The sequence below is a fragment of the Kogia breviceps genome, chromosome 9 (genome assembly GCF_026419965.1).
Source record: "Kogia breviceps isolate mKogBre1 chromosome 9, mKogBre1 haplotype 1, whole genome shotgun sequence".
Lineage (NCBI taxonomy): Eukaryota > Metazoa > Chordata > Mammalia > Artiodactyla > Physeteridae > Kogia > Kogia breviceps.
The window spans coordinates 75961876-75987234 of record NC_081318.1 but is presented as its reverse complement, the minus strand read 5'-3'; the positions used below and the strand labels follow the sequence as shown (position 1 = coordinate 75987234).

The window sequence follows — 25359 nt, the reverse complement described above, 5'->3', positions numbered from 1 at the left end:
ACTTATGGTTAACAGGAAGGAAGGGTGGGGGGTTAGAACAGATTGGGAGTTTGGGATTGATGTGTATACACTGCTATTAAAATAGATAACCAACAAGGACCTACTGTATAGCACAGGGAACTCTGCTCAATACTCTGTAGTAACCTAAATGGGAAAAGAATTTGAAAAAGAATAGATACATGTTTATGTATAACTGAATTACTTTGCTGTACACCTGAAACTAACACAACATTATTAATAAACTATACTCCAATATAAAATAAATATTTAAAAATTTAAGTTTAAATTTTAAAAAACTCAACAGTAAACTTCGACTTGACAGTACAAGCCTAGGAACCACCTCCAATCACAATCCCCAGATTTGTTCCCATCAATCCCTAAACTCAGACTCTCCTAACCTGAACAAGGCAATCTTCCATTTATCTCTTTTGAAACAGCTATCTGGAATTCACGGAACAAAACCCAAATTATCTAAGATTCCTTTTAATCATTTACCATTTATTAAATGCACAATCACCATTAAAGAAAAAACTTATGATAACACTTTAAAGTACAAATAATACATTTTATTTCATCCCTGAAAACAAAAACAAAAAACAAAAATGTCAACATCTAATGAGAGACTGAACAATTACTCCAAACTTTACCTGGAAATGGTATATAAATAATTTCTTCACATAAAGGTAGGGTACAGGGAAGAGTTTGGAAAGATACCTTTCATGAAATATTTTCTCATACTTACTTTAATAAAACATCATAATTATTGCTACTATGTCTGGTAGCACATTGTAATAATGAACAATACAATATCCAAAACTAAATTCAATACAGTCTAAATCTAGAATCTAGCTGCACTTAAGTAGTTGTTATAGAGAATAAATACTAAACATAGGGCACCATATGGCAATTAAATTTGCTACAAGGTAAATTTAAATAAAGGTGTACTCTGCTCTATAGTAGAATTACCCAAGATTAAATAAGATCTCTTGTGCTATATAGAATAGCTGTTTTCCTGAAAAGATAGTCCATCTTCATAATTTAAATTACATTTTAAACGTTCTTAATTATTTTTAAGTGCTTATTATATAAAATGAATATCTAATGTATCTATTATACAAATCCAAAATTTCATAAAGCAGGATATTCTACATATTATAATGTTACCATTTTCCAAGCAATTTAATGCAACACAAATACTTTTATTATATACATCTCGCTAAAGTCCTTAAGAGTCCCAGCCTCACAAATATCTGTTTCTCTCTCCCTTGCCAATATAATATAAGCAAAAATTACCGGAATATGGAAATAATGTGCTTTCTTGACAACATAATCAAAGGGTTACACTTTTAAATTAACATTCATGTATATGAAAATCATGAATTAATACTTATTTTTAATCTCATCATAAAAATCTTTTATTCTTCAGAACATAAGTATATAAGAAAATGTTACGTATGAGATTAGAGATTACTATTTTAATGTTATTTAATTGTCCCAATGTTTAGAATAGGTTACAAACAGTGGCTACTACCCATTTCAAGATTATACTCTTATAAATGTAATTTTTAAAAATATACAATAATTAACCTCCAGTTATTCTGAAGGGATAGTGCAAATGAAGACATTCTTTGGGTCATGATTTCAAAACATTATTTTCAACATTATACTTCCTTTCCCTCTGCTCATAATCTGAATAACAAAATATAGTAAGTACTGGAAGTAAGCACATTTTCTGATAGTATTAGTCAGTCACATCTACTGATAACAAATGACAGAATGATTCAGTAACAATATTCTTCACTTGTCTGAAAAACATGTTATATATTTAAATAAATATTTTATAGAAATGAATCATGTCTTTCAGTGTTTTTGTTTCAACTTGATCTCAAACACAAAGATTTATACAAAGATCACCTACCTGCTTACTACATCAACCATGTTACCACATTCCCTTTAAGGATATAGTACAGCGTTGAAGAGTTGTGCCTGAAAGCAAACTAATAACTTTTAAAATTTATATACAGAAATAGAGTTCCATGAATCCAGCATATTCCTTGAAAATGCGTAGAGGTTTTATTGTAAAGTATTACTCTATGCTAGCCAGCGATATAAAAGCTTTTCTGCCATAGGATATAATCCACGGTGAACGTAGCAGCACAAGCTGATCTTCAACTGCTATCTAATGCTGCCTGATGCATTGATCCTTTTACTTGTCGTCACAGGCACCAGATTCCCACTAGTACCATTGGTAGTGTTGGTTGCTGAGCCGTTTACAACAATATAGTCGACTTTGTTCTCCAGCTTTACCAAACGTTGTAAAATGTCATCCAAAAGAACAGCAATTGTTCTTTTTAGATCAGCTAGCGGGAAAAAATGAGAATAAACCATATTAAATACTGATAGAGCACTTACTATTTGTGTTTTCAAAGTCTGAGGGGAAAAGTGAACAATTATCGAGTCATCCGAAAGAAAATATACTAGAGGGAAAGCACTCATACCACACATAGAAAAAGCCTAACTGTTTTAATGAATAGCATCACATACAGAGCTTCTTAACGGAATTTCAGCGTTATAAATGTGAGGAAACTCACTTTTCTAGTGCAATAAAACAGATTTAAAGGCTGGTTTAAAATGTTAGTCCCTCTGTAAGGAACCCATTTACTTTGAGTTTCTTAGTCTGTAAAGACGACTGTGGACTAGGCAGGTAAGGTAAAAAAGTAGCTGAGCTAACTAAGAAATTCAAGGAAATGTAGAAACAAGAAACCTGGAACCTCCAGAGGCTGAAGTGTAGGGGCAGCCTAGGATCCAGAGCAGATGCCAGGAACCTTATCAGTGCAGTACAGATACTAGTTCTGACTAGAAAATGATGAGGAAGACTGTATCTTCTAATCTCTCTGGGAGGTTAAAGGGTTTCAGTAGAATTCTTTCAGTGGAAAGAATGAAATTTTGACCCTTTGAATCCTCTTTTCTCAGGTTTCCCAATGGCACCTAACATATATTACGTATTCAGTCAATGGCAACTAATATTGTTATTTTTTGTTGATCCTGGATCAAAAAAGGCAGCTCAAACCCTAATCTGTGATCAGGGGAAAAATCATTTAACAACAACTCATAAAGTTGCTGATGTTTCTGTTACTAAGCTATCACAAAAAGCAGAAGCAGAAGAAAAAACAGATAAACTGGACTTCATCAAAATTTAAAACATTTGGACATCAAAATATATTATCCAGAAAGTGAAAAGACAATCTAGAGAATGGAAGAACTTATTTGCAAATCATGTATCTGACAAGGGCTTAGTATCAAGAACATATAAAGAACTCCTAAACCCAACAACAAAAAGATAAACCACTCAATTTTTAAAATCAGCAAAGGACTTGAATAAACATTTCTCCAAAGAAGATACGAAAATGAACAATAAGCCCATGAAAAGATACCCAACATCACAATGAAATACCACTTTACATCTACTAGGATGGCTATAATCAAAGAAAGGGAAAATAAGCATTGGCAAAAATGTGAAGAAACTGGGACCCTCATACACTGCTGGTGGGAATATAGAATGGCACAGCCACCACAGAAGACAGTTCGGCAGTTTCTCAAAAAGCTAAACATAAAACGACCATGTGACTCAGTAATTCCACTGCTAGGCATCTACCCCCAAAAAGTGAAAGCAGAGACTCAAAGAGATACTTGTATACCAATGTTTATTTCAGAATTATTCACAATAGCCCAAAGGTGGAAACAACCTAAGTGTCCATCAGTAGATCAAAGGATCAACAAAATGTGGTATTAACATACAGGGAATATTATTTAGCCATAAAAAAGAATGACGTTCTGATACATGATACAAAATGGATGAACCTTGAAAATACTATGCAAAGTGAAATAAGCCAGACAAAAAAAGGACAAATACTGTATGATTCCACTTATTTGGACTACCTAGAATAGAAAAATACATAGAGACAGAAGGTAGATTAGAGGTTACCAAAGACCAGGGGAAGGGGGGAATGGCAAGTTACTGCTTAATGGTAAGGTTACAGAGTTTCTTGTTTGGAGTGATGCAAGTTTTAGGTAGTAGTGATGGCTGTACAACATTGAATATAATTAATGCCACTGAACTGTACGCCTAAAAATGCTTAAGATGGCAGGGCTGGGCTTCCCTGGTGACGCAGTGGTTGAGAGTCTGCCTGCCGACGAAGGGGACACGGGTTAGTGTCCCGGTCCGGGAAGATCCCATATGCCGCAGAGCGGCTGGGCCCGTGAGCCGAGGCCATTGAGCCTGCACGACCAGAGCCTGTGCTCTGCAACAGGAGAGGCCACAACAGTGAGAGGCCCGTGTACCACAAAAAAAAAAAAAAAGAAAAAGATGTCAGGGCTTCCCTGGTGGTGCAGTGCTTAAGAATCCACTTGCCAATGTAGGGGACACAGGTTGGAGCCCTGATCAGGGAAGATCCCACATGCCGTGGAGCAACTAAGCCTGTGCGCCACAGCTACTGAGCCTGTGCTCTAGAGCCAGCGAGCCACAACTACTGAAGCCCATGTGCCTAGAGCCTGTGCTCCACAACAAGAGAAGTCACCACAGTGAGAAGCCAGCGCACCTCAACGAAGGGTAGCCCTCGTTCACCACAACTAGAGAAAGCCTACACACAGCAACAAAGACCTAAAGCAGCCATAAAAAAAAAAAAGTGTTTAAAGTATCTAAGTTAAAAACTTTTCCTTATTAATATTTTTCAAATTCAAATTAATATTTTACCACCACTAACATCTGCTTAATTGTAAAAGGGAGAATACTTAGAAGTCACTTCTTGATTATCAAAATGAATTACTCACTGTAAAGTTTTATTATGAACTAGCAATAAAACAAGAATGCTTCCTAAGCAATATGAACGAATTCAAATATCAGAGCAAATTGCTAGGTAAAAGTGGTTTCAAAAGCCTCATAATTCTGTAATTAAATGTACATTAATTGTTTAGTCTTTTACATTTTTAATACAGCTACTTTCTAATACTGAGTGCTGAATAAATTATATCATTCAACAAATATTTTATTACTTCCCTACTTAAGGATGCAAGGCACACTGTTTGTTTAGGTCGCATGAGTAGATCAACATGTTCTCATCAAACTTTAAATACAAATTAAATGCCTAGGTACATAAAATAATCCTAATTTTTCTTAAGTGAGAAAACAAAAGCTAGATAGTGGATTTGACTAAACAATACAAATCATAAATAATCTACATTTTTTTTTTTTTTTTTTGCGGTACGCAAGGCCTCCCACTGTTGTGGTCTCTCCCGTTGCGGAGCACAGGCTCCGGACGCGCAGGCTCAGCAACCATGGCTCACGGGCCCAGCTGCTCCGCGGCATGTGGGATCTTCCCACACCGGGGCAAGAACCCGCATCCCTTGCATCGGCAGGCGGACCCTCAACCACTGCGCCACCAGGGAAGCCCAATAATCTACATTTTAAATAGCCATATTACAACCACTTCTAGTAGGAATTCTGAGATTGACTTCCCTCTAACATGTTTAGAATATAAAGACTATTCATTTTACAGGTTTGTTTAGGTTTTTTTCTTAATTGGTAAATAACTTATTTTGCAATAACTGTACATTTACATTTGCAAGAAATAACAAATACAGAAATTCCTGTACCCTTTACCCAGTTTCCCCCAACAGTGACATCTTGTAAAACTACATACAACATCACAACTACAGTACTGACACCGGTACAGTCAAGATGCAGAATATTTCCTTCACCACAACGATCCCTGTGTTGCCCTTTTACAGTAACTCCAACCTCCCTCTCATTAGCCTGTTAATATGATGGAGTACACTGATCGATTTTTTTTTTTTTACACCTGCCATGTGGCATGTGGGATCTTAGTTGCCTGACCAGGTCTCGAACCTGTGCCCCCTGCATTGGGAGCATGGAGCCTTAACCACTGGACTGCCAGGCAAGTCCCTACACTGATTGATTTTTGAAAATTAAACCAGCCTTGCACCCCTAGAATAAATGCCACTTGGTAATGGTACTTTTTTTTTTTTTTTAGGGTCATACATATAACAATTTAATCACTTATTTGAAACGAATATAAAATAAATTGCCATAATTTTTTTTTCCTTAAACAACAGAAATTTATTTTCCCAGAGTCTGGAGACAGGAAGTCCAAGATCAAAGCTATGGCAGGTTTAGTTTCTCCAGAGGCGTCTCTCCTTGGCATGCAGATGGGTATCTTCTCACTGTATCCTCATGTGGCCTTTTTTCTGTGCATGCATCTCATGTCTATTTCTCTTCTTATAAGGACACCAGTCCTATTGATTAGGGTCCCAAACTTCTATGTGTGTCATTATATCCACAATGAATCTCTTATAGACACCATATAATTAAATCCTGGTTTTTAAAAAAAATCCATTCTGCCAATCTATGTATTTCTTTTTAACATCTTTATTGGAGTATAATTGCTTTACAATGGTATGATAGTTTCTGCTTTATAACAAAGTGAATCAGCCATACATATACATATATCCCCATATCTCCTCCCTCTTGTGTCTCCCTCCCACCCTCCCTATCCCACCCCTCTAGGTGGTCACAAAGCACCTAGCTGATCTCCCTGTGCTATATGGCTGCTTCCCACTAGCTATCTGTTTTACATTTGGTAGTGCATATATATCCATGCCACTCTCTTTGTCACAGTTTACCCTTCCCCCTCCCCATATCCTCAAGTCCATGCTCTAGTAGGTCTGTGTTTTATTCCCGTCCTACCACTAGTCTCTTCATAACATTTTTTTCTTAGATTCCATATATATATATGATAGCATACGGTATTTTTCTCCTTCTGACTTACTTCACTCTGTATGACAGACTGCAGGCCCATCCACCTCACTACAAATAACTCAGTTTCATTTCTTTTTATGGCTGAGTAATATTCCATTGTATATACGTGCCACATCTTCTTTATCCATTCATCTGTTGATGGACACTTAGGTTGCTTCCATGTCCTGGCTATTGTAAATAGAGCTGCAACGAACATTTTGGTACATGTCTCTTTTTGAATTAGGGTTTTCTCAAGGTATATGCCCAGTAGTGGGACTGCTGGGTCATATGGTAGTTCTATTTGTAGTTTTTTTAAGGAACCTCCATACTGTTCTCTATAGTGGCTGTATCAACTTACATTCTCACCAGCAGTGCAAGGGTGTTCCCTTTTCTCCACACCCTCTCCAGCATTTATTGTTTCTAGATTTTTTTGATGGCAGCCATTCTGACCGGTGTGAGATGATATCTCATTGTACTTTTGATTTGCATTTCTCTCATGATTAATGATGTTGAGCATTCTTTCATGTGTTTGTTGGCAATCTGTATATCTTCTTTGGAGAAATGTCTATTTAGGTCTTCTGCCCATTTGGGGATTGGGTTGTGTTTTTTTTTTTGTTATTGAGCTGCATGAGTTGCTTATAAATTTTTGAGATTCTCAATAGATGCAGAGAAAGCTTTTGACAAAATTCAACACCCATTTATGATACAAACCCTGCAGAAAGTAGGCATAGAGTGAACATTCCTGAACATAATAAAGGCCATATATGACAAACCCACAGCCAACATCATCCTCAATGGTGAAAAACTGAAACCATTTCCACTAAGATCAGGAACAAGACAAGATTGCCCACTCTCACCACTCTTATTCAACATAGTTTTGGAAGTTCTAGCCACAGCAAACAGAGAAGAAAAAGAAATAAAAGGAATCCAAATCAGAAAAGAAGAAGTAAAGCTGTCTCTGTTTGCAGATGACATGATACTATACATAGGGAATCCTAAGGATGCTACCAGAAAACTACTAGAGCTAATCAATGAATTTGATAAAGTAGCAGGATACAAAATTAATGCACAGACATCTCTGGCATTCTTATACAGTGATGAAAAATCTGAGAGTGAAATTAAGAAAACACTCCCATTTACCATTGCAACAAAAAGAATAAAATATCTAGGAATAAACCTACCTAAGGAGACAAAAGACCTGTATGCAGAAAATTGTAAGACACTGATGAAAGAAATTAAAGATGATACAAACAGATGGAGAGATATACCATGTTCTTGGATTGGAAGAATCAACATTGTGAAAATGACTCTACTACCCAAAGCGATCTACAGATTCAATGCAATCTCTATCAAACTACCACTGGCATTTTTTACAGAACTAGAACAAAAAATTTTACAATTTGTATGGAAACACAGAAGACCCCAAATAGCCAAAGCAATCTTGAGAATGAAAAATGGAGCTGGAGGAATATCAGGCTCCCTGACTTCAGACTATACTACAATCTATGTATTTTGACTGGGGAGTTTAATCCATTTACTTTTTTTTTTCTTTTTTGGATTTTATTTTATTTTTTTAAATTTCATTTTACTTTTTTTTATACAGCACATTCTTATTAGTCAACAATTTTATACACATCAGTGTATACATGTCAATCCCACTCACCCAATTCATCACACCACCACCCGCACACCCCCCAGCTTTCCCCCCTTGGTGTCCATACATTTATTCTCTACATCTGTGTCTCAATTTGTGCCCTGCAAACTGGTTCATCTGTACCATTTCTCTGGTTACACATACATGCATTAATATACAATATTTGTTTTTCTCTTTCTGACTTACTTCACTCTGTATGACAGTCTCTAGATCCATCCACGTCTCTACAAATGACCCAATTTCATTCCTTTTTATGGCTGTAATATTCCATTGCATATATGTACCACATCTTCTTTATCCATTCGCCTGTCAATGGGCATTTAGGGTGCTTCCACGTCCTGGCTACTGTAAATAGTGCTGCAGTGAGCACTGGGGTACATGACTCTTTTTGAATTATGGTTTTCTCAGGGTATATGCCCAGTAGTGGGATTGCTAGATCATATAGTAATTCTATTTTTAGTTTTTTAAGGAACCTCCATACTGTTCTCCATAGTGGCTGTATCAATTTACATTCCCACCAACAGTGCAAGAGGGTTCCCTTTTCTCCACACCCTCTCCAGCATTTGTTGTTTGTAGATTTTCTGATGATGCCCATTCTAACTGGTGTGAGGTCACACCTCATTGTACTTTTGATTTGCATTTCTCTAATAATTAGTGATGTTGAGCAGCTTTTCATGTGCTTCTTGGCCATCTGTGTGTCTTCTTTGCAGAAATGTCTATTTAGGTATTCTGCCCATTTTTGGATTGGGTCGTTTTTTTAATATTGAGCTGTATTAGCTGTTTATATATTTTGGAGATTAATCCTTTGTCCATTGACTCGTTTGTAAATATTTTCTCCCATTCTGAGGGTTGTCTTTTTGTCTTGTTCACGCTTTCCTTTGCTGTGCAAAAGCTTTAAAGTTTCATTAGGTCCCATTTGTTTATTACCCTAGGACGTGGATCAAAAAAGATCTTGCTGCGATTTATGTCAAAGAGTGTTCTCCCTACGTCTTCCTCTAAGTGTTTTATAGTGTCCATTCCTACATTTAGGTCTCTAATCCACTTTGAGTTTACTTTTGTGTATGGTGTTAGGGAGTGTTCTAATTTCACTCTTTTACATGTAGCTGTCCAGTTTTCCCAGAACCACTTATTGAAGAGACTGTCTCTTCTCCATTGTATATCCTTGCCTCCTTTGTCATAGATTAGTTGACCATAGGTGCATGGGTTTATCTCTGGACTTTCTATCTTGTTCCATGGATCTATGTGTCTGTTTTTGTGCCAGTACCATATTGTCTTGATTACTGTAGCTTTGTAATACAGTCTAAAGTCAGGGAGTGTTGACTCCTCCAGCTCTGATTCTTTCCTCCAAGACTGTTTTGACTATTCGGGGTCTTTTGTGTCTCCATACAAATTTTTAAGATTTTTTGTTCTAGTTCCGTAAAAACTGCCATTGGTAATTTGATAGGGATTGCACTGAATCTGTAGATTGCTTTGGGTATTACAGTCATTTTGACAATATTGAGTCTTCCAATCCAAGAACGTGGTATGTCTCTCCATCTGTTGGTATCATCTTTAATTTCTTTCATCAGTGTCTTACAGTTTTCCGCATACAGGTCTTTTGTCTCCCTAGGTAGGTTTACTCCCAGGTATTTTATTCTTTTTGTTGCAATGGTAAATGGGAGTGTTTCCTTAATTTCTCTTTCAGATTTTTCATCATTAGTGTATATGAATGCCAGAGATGTCTGTGCATTAACTTTGCATCCTGCAACTTTACCAAATTCATTGATTAGCTTTACTAGCTTTCTGGTGGCATCTTTAGGATTCTCTGTGTATAGTATCATGTCATCTGCAAAGAGTGACAGTTTTACTTCTTCTTTTCCAATTTGTATCCCTTTTATTTCGTTTTCTTCTCTGATTGCCGTGGCTAGGACTTCCAAAAACTATGTTGAATAATAGCGGTGAGAGTGGACATCCTTGTCTTGTTCCTGATCTTAGAGGAAATGCTTTCAGTTTTTCACCATTGAAAATGATGTTTGTTGTGGGCTTGTCGTATATGGCCTTTATTATGTTGGGGTAGGTTCCCTCTATGCCCACTTTCTGGAGAGTTTTTATCATAAATGAGTATTGAATTTTGTCAAAAGCTTTTTCTGCATCTATTGAGATGATGATATGGTTTTTATTCTTCAGTTTGTTAATATGGTGTATCACGTTGGTTGATTTGCACATATTGAAGAATCCTTGCATCCCTGGGATACATCCCACTTGATCATGGTGTATGATCCTTTTAATGTGTTGTTGGATTCTGCTTGCTAGTATTTTGTTGAGGATTTTGGCATCTATATTCATCAGTGATATTGGTCTGTAATTTTTTTTGTAATATCTTTGTCTGGTTTTGGTATCAGGGTGATAGGGACCTCATAGAATGAGTTTGGGAGTGTCCTTCCTCTGCAATTTTTTGGAAGAGTTTGAGAAGGATGGGTGTTAAGTCTTCTCTAAATGTTTGATAGAATTCACCTGTGAAGCCATCTAGTCCTGGACTTTTGTTTGCTTGAAGATTTTTAATCACAGTTTCAATTTCATTACTTGTGATTGGTCTGTTCATATCTTCTATTTCTTCGTGGTTCAGTCTTTGTAGGTTATACTTTTCTAAGAATTTGTCCATTTCTTCCAGGTTGTCCATTTTATTGGTATAGAGTTGCTTGTAGTAGTCTCTTAGGATGCTTTGTATTTCTGCTGTGTCTGTTTTAACTTCTCCTTTTTCATTTCTAATTTTACTGAATTGAGTGCTCCCCCTCTTTTTCTTGATGAGTCTGGCTAATGATTTTTCAATTTTGTTTATATTCTCAAAGAACCAGCTTTTAGTTTTATTGACCTTTGCTATTGTTTCCTTTGTTTCTATTTATTTCTGCTCTGTTCTTTATGATTTCTCTCCTTCTGCTAACTTTGGGTTTTGTTTGTTCCTCTTTCCCTAGTTCCTTTAGGTGTAAGGTTACTTTATTTGAGATTTTTCTTGTTTCTTGAGGTAGACTTGTATAGCTATAAACTTCCCTTAGAACTGCTTTTGCTGCATCCCATAGGTTTTGGATCGTCCTGTTTTCATTGTCATTTGTCTCTAGGTATTTTTTGACTTCCCCTTTGATTTCTTCAGTGATCTCTTGGCTATTTAGTAACATATTGTTTAGCCTCCATGTGTTTATGTTTTTTATGTTTTTTTCCCTGTAATTCATTTTTAATCTCACAGCTTTGTGGTCAGACAAGATGCTTGATATGATTTCAATTTTCTTAAATTTACTGAGGCTTGATTTGTGACCCAAGATGTGATCTATCCTGGAGAATGTTCCGTGCACGCTGGAGAAAAAAGTGTAATCTGCTGTATTTGGATGGAATGTCCTATAAATATCAATTAAATCTAGCTGGTCTATTGTGTCATTTAAACCTTCTGTTTCCTTATTTATTTTCATTTTGGATGATCTGTCCATTGGTGTAAGTGAGGTGTTAAAGTCCCCCACTATTATTGTGTTATTGTCAATTTTCCCTTTTATAGCTGGTAGCAGTTGCCTTATATATTGAGGTGCTCCTATGTTGGATGCATATATATTTATAATTGTTGTATCTTCTTCATGGATTGATCCCTTGATTATTATGCAGTCCTTCCTTGTCTCTTATAACATTCTTTATTTTAAAGTCTATTTTATCTGATATGAGTTTTGCTACTCCAGCTTTCTTCTGATTTCCATTTGCATGGAATATCTTTTTCCATTCCCTCACTTTCAGTCTGTATGTGTCCCTAGGTCTGAAGTGGGTGTCTTGTAGACAGCATATAAATGGGTCTTGTTTCTGTATTCATTCAGCAAGCTTGTGTCTTTTGGTTGGACCATTTAATCCATTTACGTTTAAGGTAATTATCGATATGTATGTTCCTATGACCATTTTCTTAATTGTTTTTGGTTTGTTTTTGTAGGTCCTTTGCTTCTCTTGTGTTTCCCACTTAGAGAAGTTCCTTTAGCATTTGTTGTAGAGCTGGTGTGGTGAGCTGAATTCTCTTAGCTTTTGCTTGTCTCTAAAGCTTTTTATTTCTCCGTTGAATCTGAATGAGATCCTTGCCGGGTAGAGTAATCCTGGTTGTAGGTTGCTCCCTTTCATCACTTTAAGTATATCATGCCACTCCCTTCTGGCTTGTAGAGTTTCTGCTGAGAACTCACCTGTTAACCTTATGGGAGTTCCCTTGTATGTTATTTGTCGTTTTTCCCTTGCTGCTTTCAATAATTTTTGTCTTTAAATTTTGCCAATTTGATTACTATGTGTCTCGACATGTTTCTTCTTCAGTTTATCCTGTATGAGACTCTCTGTGCTTCCTGGACTTGGGTGGCTATTTCCTTTCCCACGTTAGAGAAGTTTTCCAATATAATCTCTTCAAATATTTTCTCTGGTCCTTTCTCTCTCTCTTCTCCTTCTGGGACCCCTATAATGCAAATGTTGTTGTGTTTAATATTGTCCCAGAGGTCTCTTAGGCTGTCTTCATTTCTTTTTTCTTTATTCTGTTCTGCAGCAGTGAATTCCATCATTCTGTCTTCCAGGTCACTTATCTGTTGTTCTTCTACCTCAGTTATTCTGCTAGTGATTCCTTCTAGTGTATTTTTCATTTCAGTTATTGTATTGTTCATCTCTGTTTGTTCTTTAATTCTTCTAAATCTTTGTTAAACATTTCTTGCATCTTCTCGATCTTTGCCTCCATTCTTTTTCTGAGGTACTGGATCATCTTCATCATCATTATTCTGAATTCTTTTTCTGGAAGGTTGCCTATCTCCACTTCATTTAGTTGTTTTTCTGGGGTTTTATCTTGTTCCTTCATCTGGTACATAGCCCTCTGCCTTTTCATCTTCTCTATCTTTCCAAGAATGTGCTTTTGTTCCATGGGCTGCAGATTGTAGTTCCTCTTGTTTCTACTGTCTGCCCTCTGGTGGATGAGGCTATCTAAGAGCCTTGGGCAAGTTTCCTGATGGGAGGGACTGGTGGTGGGTAGAGCTTACTGTTGCTCTGGTGGGCAGAGCTCAGTAAAACTTTAATCTGCTTGACTGCTGATTCGTGGGGCTGCATTCCCTCCCTGTTGGTTGTTTGGCTTCAGACAACCCAACACTGGAGCCTACCTAGGCTCTTTGGTGGGGCTAATGGCAGACTATGCGAGTGCTCTCACCAAGGAGTACTTCCCAGAACTTCTGCTGCCAGTGTCCTTGTCCCCACAGTGAGCCACAGGCCCCACCACCACCACCTCTGCAGGAGACCCTCCAAGCAGGTAGGTCTGGTTCAGTCTCCCCTGGGGTCGCTGCTCCTTTCCCTGGGTCCCAATGCGCATACTACTTTGTGTGTGCCCTCCAAGAGTGGAGTCTCTGTTTCTCCCAGTCCTGTAGAAGTCCTGCAATCAAATCCCACTAGCCTTCAAAGTCTGATTCTCTACGAATTCCTCCTCCCGTTGCGAAGCCTGATGTGGGGCTCAGAACATTCACTCCAGTGGGGGGACTTCTGTGGTATAAGTGTCCTCCAGTCTGTGAGTCACCCACCCAGCAGTTATGGGATTTGATTTTACTGTGACTGCGCCCCTCCTACCATCTCACTGTGGCTTCTCCTTTGTCTTTGGATGTGGGGTATCTTTTTTGGTGAGTGCCAGTGCATTCCTGTCGATGACTGTCCAGCAGCTAGTTGTGATTCTGGTGTGCTCACAACAGGAAGTGAGAGCTCATCCTTCTACTCTGCCATCTTGGTTCAGGGCTCATCTTAATTCTTTTTATGTGTTGTTGAATTCCGTTTGCTAAGTTTTTCCTAAGGATCTACACCTCTATATTCATTAGGGGTATTGGTCTGTAGTTTTTAATTACCTATACTGTCTTTGGTTTTGGTGTAAAGATAATACTAGCTTCATAATTGAACTGGGAAGTGTTCCCTCCCCTTCTATTTTCTGAAAATGACTGTGTAGTATTTATACTAATTCCTATTAAAAAATTTTTTAATGAAATTAAAACAAATTTTTTTTTAATTTATTTTTTCCTGCATTGGGTCTTCATTGCTGAGCGTGGTCTTTCTCTAATTGTGGCGAGTGGGGGCTACTCTTCGTTGCAGTGCACAGCCTTCTCATTGCAGCGGCTTCTCTTGTTGCAGAGCACAGGCTCTAGACGTGCGAGCTTCAGTAGTTGTGGCACATGGGCCCTAGTGTGCGTGGGCTTCAGTAGTTGTGGTGCATGGTCTTGGTAGTTGTGGCCCACGGGCCCTAGAGCACAGGCTCAATAGCTGTGGCGCACAGGTTTAGCTGCTCTGTGGCATACGGGATCTTCCCAGACCAGGGATCAAACCCGTGTCCCCTGCATTGGCAGGCGGATTCTTAACCACTGTGCCACCAGGGATGTCCCGTATTAAAATTTCTGATAGAATTCTCCAGTGAAACCATCTGGGCCTGAAGATTTCTTTGAACTATAAAGTCAATTTTCCTAACAGTTACAGACAAATTTCGCTTTATTTCACTTTGCAAATATTGCATTTTTTACAAATTGACAATTTGTGGCAACCCTGTGCCAAGTGAGTCTATCGGTGTCATTTTTCCAACAGCATCTGCTCTCTTCATGTCTCTGTGTCACATTTTGGTAATTCTTGCAATATTTCAAACTTTTTCATTATTACTGTATTTGTTATGGTGATCTGCGATCACATGTGCAGATGTGGTAGAAACAGCAAGAGAACTAGAATTAGAAGTGGAGACTGAAGATGTAACTGAAATCACGCAATCTCATGATTAAAAAAAAAACTTTAATGAATGAGGAGTTGCTTCTTATGGATGAGCAAAGAAAGTGGTTTCCTGACATGGAGTCTACTGTGGGTGAAGATGCTGTGAAGACTGTTGAAATGACAAAAAAAGGTTTTAGAATATTACATAATCTTAGTTGACAAAGCAACTGTAGGCTTTGAGGAGTTACTCTAATACTGAAAGAAGTTCTGTGGTGGGTAAAACACTATCAAACAGCATTGCATCAAACAGCATTGCATGCTACAGAGAAATCATCTGTCAAAGAGTCAAGGGATGCAGCAAACTTCATTGCTGTCTTATGTTAAAAAACTGACACAGCCTCCCCACCCTTCAGCACCCATGGACATCAAGGCAAGACCCTCCACCGGTTAAAAAAAAAAAAAATTATGACTTGCAGAAGACTCAGATGATGGTTAGCATTTTTTAGCAATAAATTACTTTTTAATTAAGGTGGATACATTTGGTTTTTTAGACATAATGCTATTTCACATTTAATAAACTATAGTGTAAACATAACTTTTACATTCGCTGGGAAACTAAAAACTTCGAGTGACTTGCTTTATTGCAGCAGTCTGGAACGGAGTATCTCTGAGGTATGCCTGTATATAGCTATTCAAATTATCTATTCCATACTGGGTGAGTGTGCTAGTTTGTGGTTTTTGAGAAACTGACCCCTTTCATATAAGTTATAGTGTTTACACATAGAGCTGTTCATAATAGTCTCATTATGCTTTTGATGTCTGCAGTGACACTCACTTTTTCATTCCTGATATTGGCTTATTTTTGGTGTCGCTAGAAGTTTGTCAGTTTTTTCCCCCACCTTTCAAAAGAAAAGCTGTTACACTGATTTTCTCTGTTTTTCTTTCAATTTCATTTATTTCTGTTCTTATCTTGATCATTTCCTTTCTTCTGCTTTGATCTGGGTTTGTTTTGCTCAAGAACCTAGGTTTCTGAGGTGGGAGCTTAGATTATGGACTTAAGCCTTTTCCTCTTTTCTAAAGTATGCACTTTTCTCTCAGGTATGTACTTTTCTAAAGTAAACTTCCCTCTTAGCATGCTTTAGCTGTGTCCCACAATTTTTATGTTGTGTTTTCATTTAGATCAGTGCATTTTAAAAAATTTCCCTTGAGACTTCTTCTTTAACTTACAGATTATTTAGAAGTGTGTTATTTAATTTCTAATTATTTGGAGATTTTCCTATTATCATTGTTATTAATTTCTAGTTTGAGTTCACTGCAGTCACAGAATACACTCTTTATGATTTCAATTCTTTTAAATTTGTTGAGATTTGTTTTATAGCCCAGGATATCTATTTTGGTGAATGTTCCATGGACTGTTAAAAAACATGTATATCCTCCTGTTGCTGATGGAGCTTCCATGTATGTAACTAAGATTACATTGATTAGATCGCGTTCTTCAGATCTTCTCTATCTTTGCAGATTTTGTCTAGTTCTATCAGTTCCTGAGCAAGGAGTGTTTAAATTCTCAACTATAATTGAGGATTTATCTATTTTTACTTTCAGTTCTATCATTTTTGCAGATACACTTAGGATTTTTATTTCTTCTGGATGGGCTGACCTTTTTATGATTATATAATTTACTTCTCTGACTCTGGTGGTTTTCTTTGCTCTGATGTCTATTTTATCTGTTATTAATGCAGCCACTCCTGCTTTCTTTCGATTAATGTTTGCATGATGTATCTTTTCCCATCCTTTTACTTTCAGCCAGCCAATATCATTAAATTTGAAGTGACCTTCTTGTAGACAGCACATACTTGGGTCATGCTTTTTTAATTCAGTCTGCCAATGTCCTCTAACTAGCGTATTTAGAACATTTATAATTAATGTAATTTTGAAATATTAGTACTTAAGTCTGACATTTCATCTTTTGTTTTGTTGGTTCTGTTTTTCACTTCCTTGTTTTCTTTTTCCTGCCTTCCTATGGGTTATTTGAATATTTTTTAGAATTCTTATCTTTCTGTAGGGCTTTAAAATGTCTCTCTCTGAATAGTTTTAGTTGTTCTAGATATTACATCATATACATAATGTGCCACAGTCACTTTACCAATTTGAGTGAGCTTTACCTCTCTTTACCATCTGTGACAGTTCACTTTGGGTCAGCTTGGCTAGGCTATGGTACCTAGACAAATCTACCAGTCTAGATGTTGCTGTGAAGATAGTTTTTAGATGTGATTAGCATTTAAACCAGCAGACTTTCAGTAAAGCAGATTATTTACCACAATGTGCGTGGACTTCATCTAATAAGCTGAAGACCTTAAAAAAAAAAAAAAAAAAAGACTTAGGTTCCTGGAACAGGAAAGAATTCTGCCCCGAGGCTGACTGCCTTCAGACTCAGGACCGCAACACCGGCTCTTGCCAGAATTTTCACCCTGCCCTGCAGATCTTGGACTTCCCAGGCCCACAAAAGCATGATCCAGTTTCTTAAAGTCCATCTCTCCCTCTCCCTGCTCTGTTTCTATCAAAAACCGTAATACACCATCCTTTTACCCTACTTCATTTATAAGATACTGCCTTAAATATTTCTTCTACCTACATTTAGAATCACATCAGGCAATGTTATAGTTTTTGCTTCAACCATAATTTAGAAAACTCAAGAAGAAAAGGAACCTACTTATCTACTCTTATTTCTATTTACTGTGTTCTTTCCTTCCTGATTGTTCCGAAGTTCCTCCTTTTTATCATTTCTTTTCTGTTGAACTTCCTTTAGCCTTCTCTTAGGGTAGGTCTTCTGGTGACAATTTTTTTCCTTCATCTAAGAAATATCTTTGATTTCCCTTAATTCCTAAAGGGTATTTTCACTGGGCATAGAATTCTGGAATGATAGCTCTTTTCTTTAAGCACTTAAAACAAAATATGCCACCTATTTCTGGCCTTGATGGTTTCTGATGAGAAATCCACTGTCATTTGAATTGTTTTGTCACTATAAGTGTCATTTTTGTCTAGGTGCTTTTTTAAAAAAAATAAGTTTATTTATTTTTATTTTTGGCCGCATTGGGTCTTTGTTGCCGTGCACAGGCTTCTCATAGCGGTGGCTTCTCTTGTTGCAGAGCACGGGCTTTAGGTGTGAGGGCTTCAGTAGTTGTGGCGCACAGCCTTAGTTGCTCCACAGCATGTGGGATCTTCCCAGACCAGGGCTGGTACCCGTGTCTCCTGCATTGGCAGGCGGATTCCTAACCACTGGGCTACCAGGGAAGTCCCTCTAGGTGCTTTAAAATTTTTTCCTTTTCCAGATGCCCTTAAGTTTTCAGAAGCTTAATTACAATGTATATTGGTGCGGACTTTTTTGAACTTATCCTACTTGGGGTTCACTCAGCTTCCTGAATCTGAGGTCTATGTCTCTTGCAAAATTTGGGAAGTTGGTAGTCATTATTTTTTTGAGTACTTTTCCGGCTCTGCCCTCATTCTCTTCTCTTTCCAAAACTCTGACAACACTAATGTTAAATCTTTTGTTATAATCCCACAGGTCCCTGAAGCGCTGGGATTCTTTTTTTAAGTCTATTGTCCCTCTGCTGTTCAGATTGTGTAATTACATTATTCTACATTTCAGTTCTGATTCTTTCCTCTGTCCTCTCCTTTCTGCTTTTGAGTCAATCTGCTGACTCACATTTCATTTCAATCACTGTATTTTTCAGTTCAAAATTTTCCATTTGGTTTTCCTTTATATGCTCTATTTATCTGCTGAGACTTTCTATTTCTTTGTTGATGCTTTCTGTTCTTTCACTTGCTTTGTGTTCATTAATTCCTCATTGAAGCACTTTTAATGCCGACTGCTTAAAAACCTTTTTCAGATAACATATGTCATTGGTTGTCTTTTTTCATTCAGTTTGAGATTTTCCTGGTTCTTGGTATGACAAGTGATTTATACTTAAAACCTGGACATTTACATAGTTTGTTATGAAAGTCCAGATCACATTTAAACTTCCTATTTTAGGTAGTTTTCTCTGATACCACTGTGGCAGGGCAGAGGGCTGTCACCTTGTTACTACCAGGTGGAGGCAAAAGTCTAGGTTCCCACTTGGCCTCCACTGTTACCTGTGAGCTCCTCATCACTGCTGGATGGAAATGGGACCTCGAGGTGCCCACGTACTCTCCACTGACATTGTGACGGGATTGCTCTTCACCACTGGGCCATGGTAAAAATCCTGACTCTCCACTAGGATTCCTCTGACATCACCCCCAGAGTGAGGGAGATGAGTACCTCACTACTGCCATGCGAGGGTGGAAGTCCTGGCTCCCCATGTGGTCTCCACTGGTACCATGTGGTGTTGGGGGAGTTTGGATGCCTCATTATAGCCTCACAAGGGGGGAAGTCTATGCTCCTCACTTAGCCTTTGATCATGTGGTTGGTGGTGCAGTCACCAACTTTTTTTTGAGGTGTCTGGCTGGAGAATGGTTTCCTGTCTAAAAGTTTTTGTCTTGCTAGGCTGCCCCTTCTTTGGCTACAGAGAAAAGCCTTCTGTTGGGGTATTTGTTTTATTTTGTATTGTTTTTAATCTGTGTCTGATAGTATTTCTTAATTTTCAGAAAGCATTTAAATAGTAATACTGAACTGCTCTCCAATTCTCTGAAAATATTTTTGGAGTCCACTTTTTTTTTTTAAAGAGTTCAGCAACCACAGTAGATAGTAAAACCAAAACTCTTAAAAGAAAGCAGGGTCAGACTGCAAATGGGAAAGCCTGAGGTGTTAAAAGACTGGTGTTGCTGTACACTCAGGTGTAGGAAACCATGTGTCAACTGCAATGTGTTCTATAACAGTCACTGGGCATCAGAACAAGAACCCCCAATTCATTGTTCTAGACAAACCCCAGAATCCAAAAGAGATGTTACATGGGAAGAAACAAAAATCTTTTTTTCTTAGGGAAAACTAAGAATGCTGAGAATAAGACATAAGACAGTTAGAAATGTTATCTTAAAGAGAAAGCACAAGTTACTGCTCAAGATTTACAGACAGTAATCTTTAGAGTTGAATTGATTTGTTCATGGCCTTTGCAATAGTAACAATTCATTGTAGACTAGCATTTAAAAAAATATATTAGCTTATGTTTATTTTACCAACTAGGAAAATCAGGTTAAATAGCTCAAGGGAAGACCATTCAATAAATATTTTTGATGGACTAGCCTTTTTGTATAGTAGCAATGAAAGAAATGGTTTTTATAGATGGCTGAAAGTTCAAGTTCTCCAGAACTCATGAAATTCCCATCTTATTGTCATTCCAAATTAATGGAGGAAAGGATAGAATTTAAGTAATGAAACTGAAATAACTGGCTACCTAGTTTGGAAAAAAGACCCTGCATCTCTTACTGCTTCCATCAGAAATCTCAACTATATTACAGAAATAAATGTTAAAAAAGGGAAAAAAGTAATATATTAGAAAGTAAGTTTTGGAAGAAACATTTTAAGCATATAACTAAACCATAAAAAATGATGGACATGTTTTACCACACAGATTTTTAAAAACAATATACCAAGTTGTTAGACAACTGAAAAATCAGAGGAAAAACATTTGCTATGTATACTGACAGCATGAATATCTTTATAAAAGATCAGTCAATTAAGAAATTTCCCAGCAGAAAAACTGACAAAGGATACAAACAATTCATTCTCACGTACAAGAAATACAAATAGCCAACAAACAAGAAAATCTTCCAACCTCTCCTGTAAACAAAGAAATGCAAAAGCAAACAATTGTAAGCCATTTAAAATTAAATAGAATTGGTATAGTGGGGAGAAACTGGCACTTTCGGACTTCCCTGGTGGTGCAATAGTTAAGAATCTGCCTGCCAATGCAGGGAACACGGGTTTGAGCCCTGGTCCAGGAAGATCCCACATGCTGCAGAGCAACTAAGCCCGTGCGCCACAACTACTGAGCATGCGCTCTAGAGCCTGCGAGCCACAACTACTGAAGCCCACACGGCTAGAACTGAGCTCCCCAAGAGAAGCCACTGCAGTGAGAAGCCTGAGCACCGCAACAAAGAGTAGCCCCCATTCGCCACAACTAGAGAAAGCCCGAGCGCAGCAATGAAGACCTAATGCAGCCATAAATAAATAAATAAATAAATCTATTTTTTTAAAAAAGAAACAAAGAAACTGGCACTTTCGCTCTGCTGAGAGAATGGTAGTAGGCCGGTAGAGCCACCATGGAGGGCAATCTGACAAGTGTCTATTAAATTTAACATGCATACCTTCAGCCAAAAAATTCCACCTTGAGGAAATCTATCCTTCTGAAACATTCACACAAACATAAAATGCCCACACATGTGTCACTCACACATATACTTCATATACACAGACACACATATATCACAGCACTAAATCCAGCACACAAGGTTAGCAAAAATTATCCATTACTACAGAATAAGTAGAAAATAAGGAATATTTATAAAATGAAACAATGTTAAGTCATTAAAAAGATGAGACAGACCTGTCTGTAATAACATGGAAAGATATCTACAATTAAGTGAAAACAAATAAGCTGCAAACTAGTATATATAGTACAATCCCATTTTCAAAATAAAACAATGTGCTTGACGAACAATGTGTCTGCAAACTACGGCTGGTTGGCTGCCTGTCTTTGTAAAAAAGTTTTACTGGAACACAGCCATGTTCATTTATTGAAAAAGAGACCACATGACCCACAAAGTTGAAAATATTTACTATTTAGCCCTATAAGAAAAATGTGCTATCCCCAATATATGCCAAATTAACTGACATTCTCTCTCTCTGCTCTTGTACTTATCTATGTTGTACATTTCTATAATATTTGAATGCTTATAATAATTTTTTTATAATCAGAAATAAGCAAAAAACATTTCAGAGAATTGGTTAAATACCATGTGGCCATTAAATGATGCAGGCATATATTCACTGATATGGAAATATCTCCATCATACATTAAATTTTAAAATACAGTTTATAGGATACCATGTATGTATGAGTCTCATTTTGCTTTTAAAACTGAGTTGTTATACACAGCTGAGCAGCACAGAACAGCTACCTTTTAAAATATCACAGTTATTTTGTTCAAGTCGAAAGAATCTTTTTCCAAGTACTCCTCTTGTTCCAAAAGAATTGCTTCTTCATTGTTTCTATCAGTGTCCTTGGACTAAGCAGAAAGACAATACAACATCTACATGTGTATCTGACACAAGTACCTCCATCTCCGTTTACACCAACTCCTTCATCTCTAGTCATCGATATTTGATTCTTAAGAGCCAATGCAGACTAACCCTCATTACTTCAAAGACACCATCATAAGTGGGAGAAGAAAAAACAGAAAGTGTCTTGGGCATTCCCAGATAAAGATGATAAACTCAACCAAGGCACTTAACCTCTGCTGACTGTGGCTACCCTACCAAAAGAGTAAAGGTGTTTTTTTCTCTTTTTTTTTTAAAGCATAAATCCATGGGGCCAAAACAAAGATAGCAAGAGAGGAGACAACAGCAACAGAACTCCAGAAGCTGGAAAGCATATGGATGAGTGTTAACTGATTTAGCAGACCTGAAAAAGCTGGATATTAAAAGAGAAACCAAAAAGAAATTGAAAAAAATAAGAAAAATCAAAGAGCAATTCATTTTTCTCCACAGAAGCCCACCCCTAAAAGGCCCAGAAATAGCTGCACCAGGTACCAATGAAAACAGGGTGAAAAGGGGACCAAAAACAGAAGGACTGGGTGAAAATTTATCTATAAAGCAATTTGATTTATCAACTTTCTTTACCACTCCAAACTAGACAACAGCCCCTCCACCATTCATTGCAGAAAATCTGAGATGTGTTTTTGGAAGCCAGTAAAACATTTAAGGTCCTGGGCAGCAAACTGAAAACTGGGGGAGTAAGTGAAATTCACTTAGTGAGTGCTGAGGTAAACTACCCCTGCTCTCCCACCCTTTTCCTCCCATTCAGATCCCACACACTTGGAGGCATATACATCCTGAAAGCGACTGTAAGTCCTTCTCTAGAGAATCTGACCAGCTCAAGAGAAAAGACCTAAATATATTTATACCAAAAAAAAAGACACTGATACTATGTAATAAAGAATTTGGCTGGCCTTTGTCCCAAATTCCTGGGAGGTAACCTCTAAATGCCTGGAAGTTCCAGACTGATTGTCTTTGTTATTCATGGTGGGCCCCTAGATAGTTTGTGCTGAGATAACTCAGAATGGGAGTTCCCCATGTCAAAAAGACCAACCTTGCGATTAGAGGGTTAGGGCTTTTCAGTTGGGGGAGGCAGGGGAGACTGGGAAATTGAGTTCAACCAAGTGGCTAATGATTCAATCATATCTACACAATGAAACATCAATAAAAATACTGATTATGTAGAAAAAAGTCATTATTTTAGAGATACATATGGAAATATCTGGCAGTGAAATGTCACAATTTTTAATTTAAATATTCTCCAAAAATTGGAGAAAACAAATATTGCAAGATGTTAAAACTGTTGAAATCTAAATGATGGATGTATGGGTATTTATGTTTCTCTTTTTCAGTACATTTGAAATTTTTCATAATAAAAAGTCAAGATAAAATTACTTTGGGAACACCTGTGCATGAAGCAGTGAGTTGGATTTCCATAACAATCTTTAAATGGGGACAGGATGAAGTGGAGAAAACTAGGAATATTCTACCGTTATCTTACCATATCCTGCCATAGAAGCGCCATTCTCGACATCCACTGTGTTCTTATTTTCCTCTGCTAGAGCTTTAACATATCTTTTGCTTAAATCTAGTATTTGTTCACGTAACTTGACACTGCTTTGATGTCTTGGTTGTTGAAAAGTATAGTGCAGTAACATCAATCCCCAAATGAGTCCAAATATAAGCAACAGTAAACTCAATTTCTGGGACATATTTTTTCTTGAGATTGTAAAAATCATTTCTGATGAAGCAAACAGACTCAACTGAAAAATGGTAACTAGAGGCAAGCCACCAAACAATCAAGACTTTTGAAAGAAGAAAAAAATCTCCTCCTCTAATGTATATTCTTCCTCTTCAGCAAGGTTGCCTCCAACTCTCAATTAACTCTGTAAAATTGAGAAGAAAAAAGGTGATTAGTCTTAACCTACATCAGTAACAGAATAGACAATGATAGATAAGAAGAGATTCTATAAACAGTTTTTATTTGGAACTGTATCATCTTCTTTGATAACTTTCTCTACCACTAAATAAGCTTCCGGGTCTTTTATCAGCTCCATTTACACAGCTCTTCAACAATTTAAACTAGAAATAAATGTCAATTCATTAAAACTACCTCAAAGAAATGCCACCATGGTCACAAAATTCTTTGAATGATTTATCATTTGTAAGTAAAATTATGGATATATAATATTTATAGCAGATCTCAGCCCATTCAAATACAGGTCACCAACCTAAATGTGTAAAAGCAATTCCTCCTCCTCCTCCTTTAAAAAGAAAAAAGAGGTTGATGCCAAAATGAAAGTAAGAAATAAGAAAGGTGAAACAGACTAGAAGATGCAAAAGGCTGTCTGACTTAAAAAAAAAAAAAAAAAAAAAAAAAAAAAAAAAACCACAATATAAATAAGAATGCCAGTATTTGAAAATGTCACTAGAAAATACTACTAATAGCAATGAGATAATCTTAAAAAGCATCCAATCTAAGATGAAAAATAAGTTGTAATTTCTAAGTTCACACTTTTAACTTTATACCAGATATGACATGTGCTAAAACAGGTAGAAATTTTTTGTACCTTTCCAAATTTACCATTTACAATTCTAAATTTTAAAAAATGCAGGTATTTTTAGAATTTATAAAATTTTACAATTTTTATAATTTAAGGAAAAATTGAAAGGTTATACTTCAGTTTTTTAAAAAAAGAGAAAGGTAATGACAATCATGGAATCTTCAAACACCTGGACAGTAACAATGTGCATGTATCACCAAAGTGTCCAGTGAAGAAAACTCTTCAATTACGTCTAATGGAGTAAAATTCTTTAGGAAGAAATATACCTGGAGTCAAAAAGTGCATTTAACAGCTTAATGAAAATAATCTTAAGAACTTTTTAACTTCCTAGAGTAGTATGGTCAAATAAAACATACTAATTCTAACCCACTTAATAGGGTATAATCAGTGAACTAAAAAAATCT

The 25359-nt window shown here is 36.9% G+C and overlaps 1 protein-coding gene across 2 annotated transcripts in view; it reads right to left on the bottom strand.

Annotated features, from left to right (window-relative positions):
* Positions 1 to 1178: 1178 nt before the first annotated feature.
* Positions 1179 to 25359, bottom strand: part of CCDC126 (coiled-coil domain containing 126) — a 44109-nt gene continuing 19928 nt past the window's right edge. For both annotated transcript variants that reach the window (XM_067041688.1, XM_059074194.2), the window contains 2 exons: positions 23893 to 24277; positions 1179 to 2360 (listed from right to left, as the gene is read on the bottom strand). In XM_067041688.1, the coding sequence (XP_066897789.1) occupies positions 2176 to 2360; positions 23893 to 24130 (423 nt within the window). In that variant the 5' untranslated portion in view covers positions 24131 to 24277 and the 3' untranslated portion in view covers positions 1179 to 2175. The remainder of the gene's footprint in view (positions 2361 to 23892; positions 24278 to 25359) is intronic.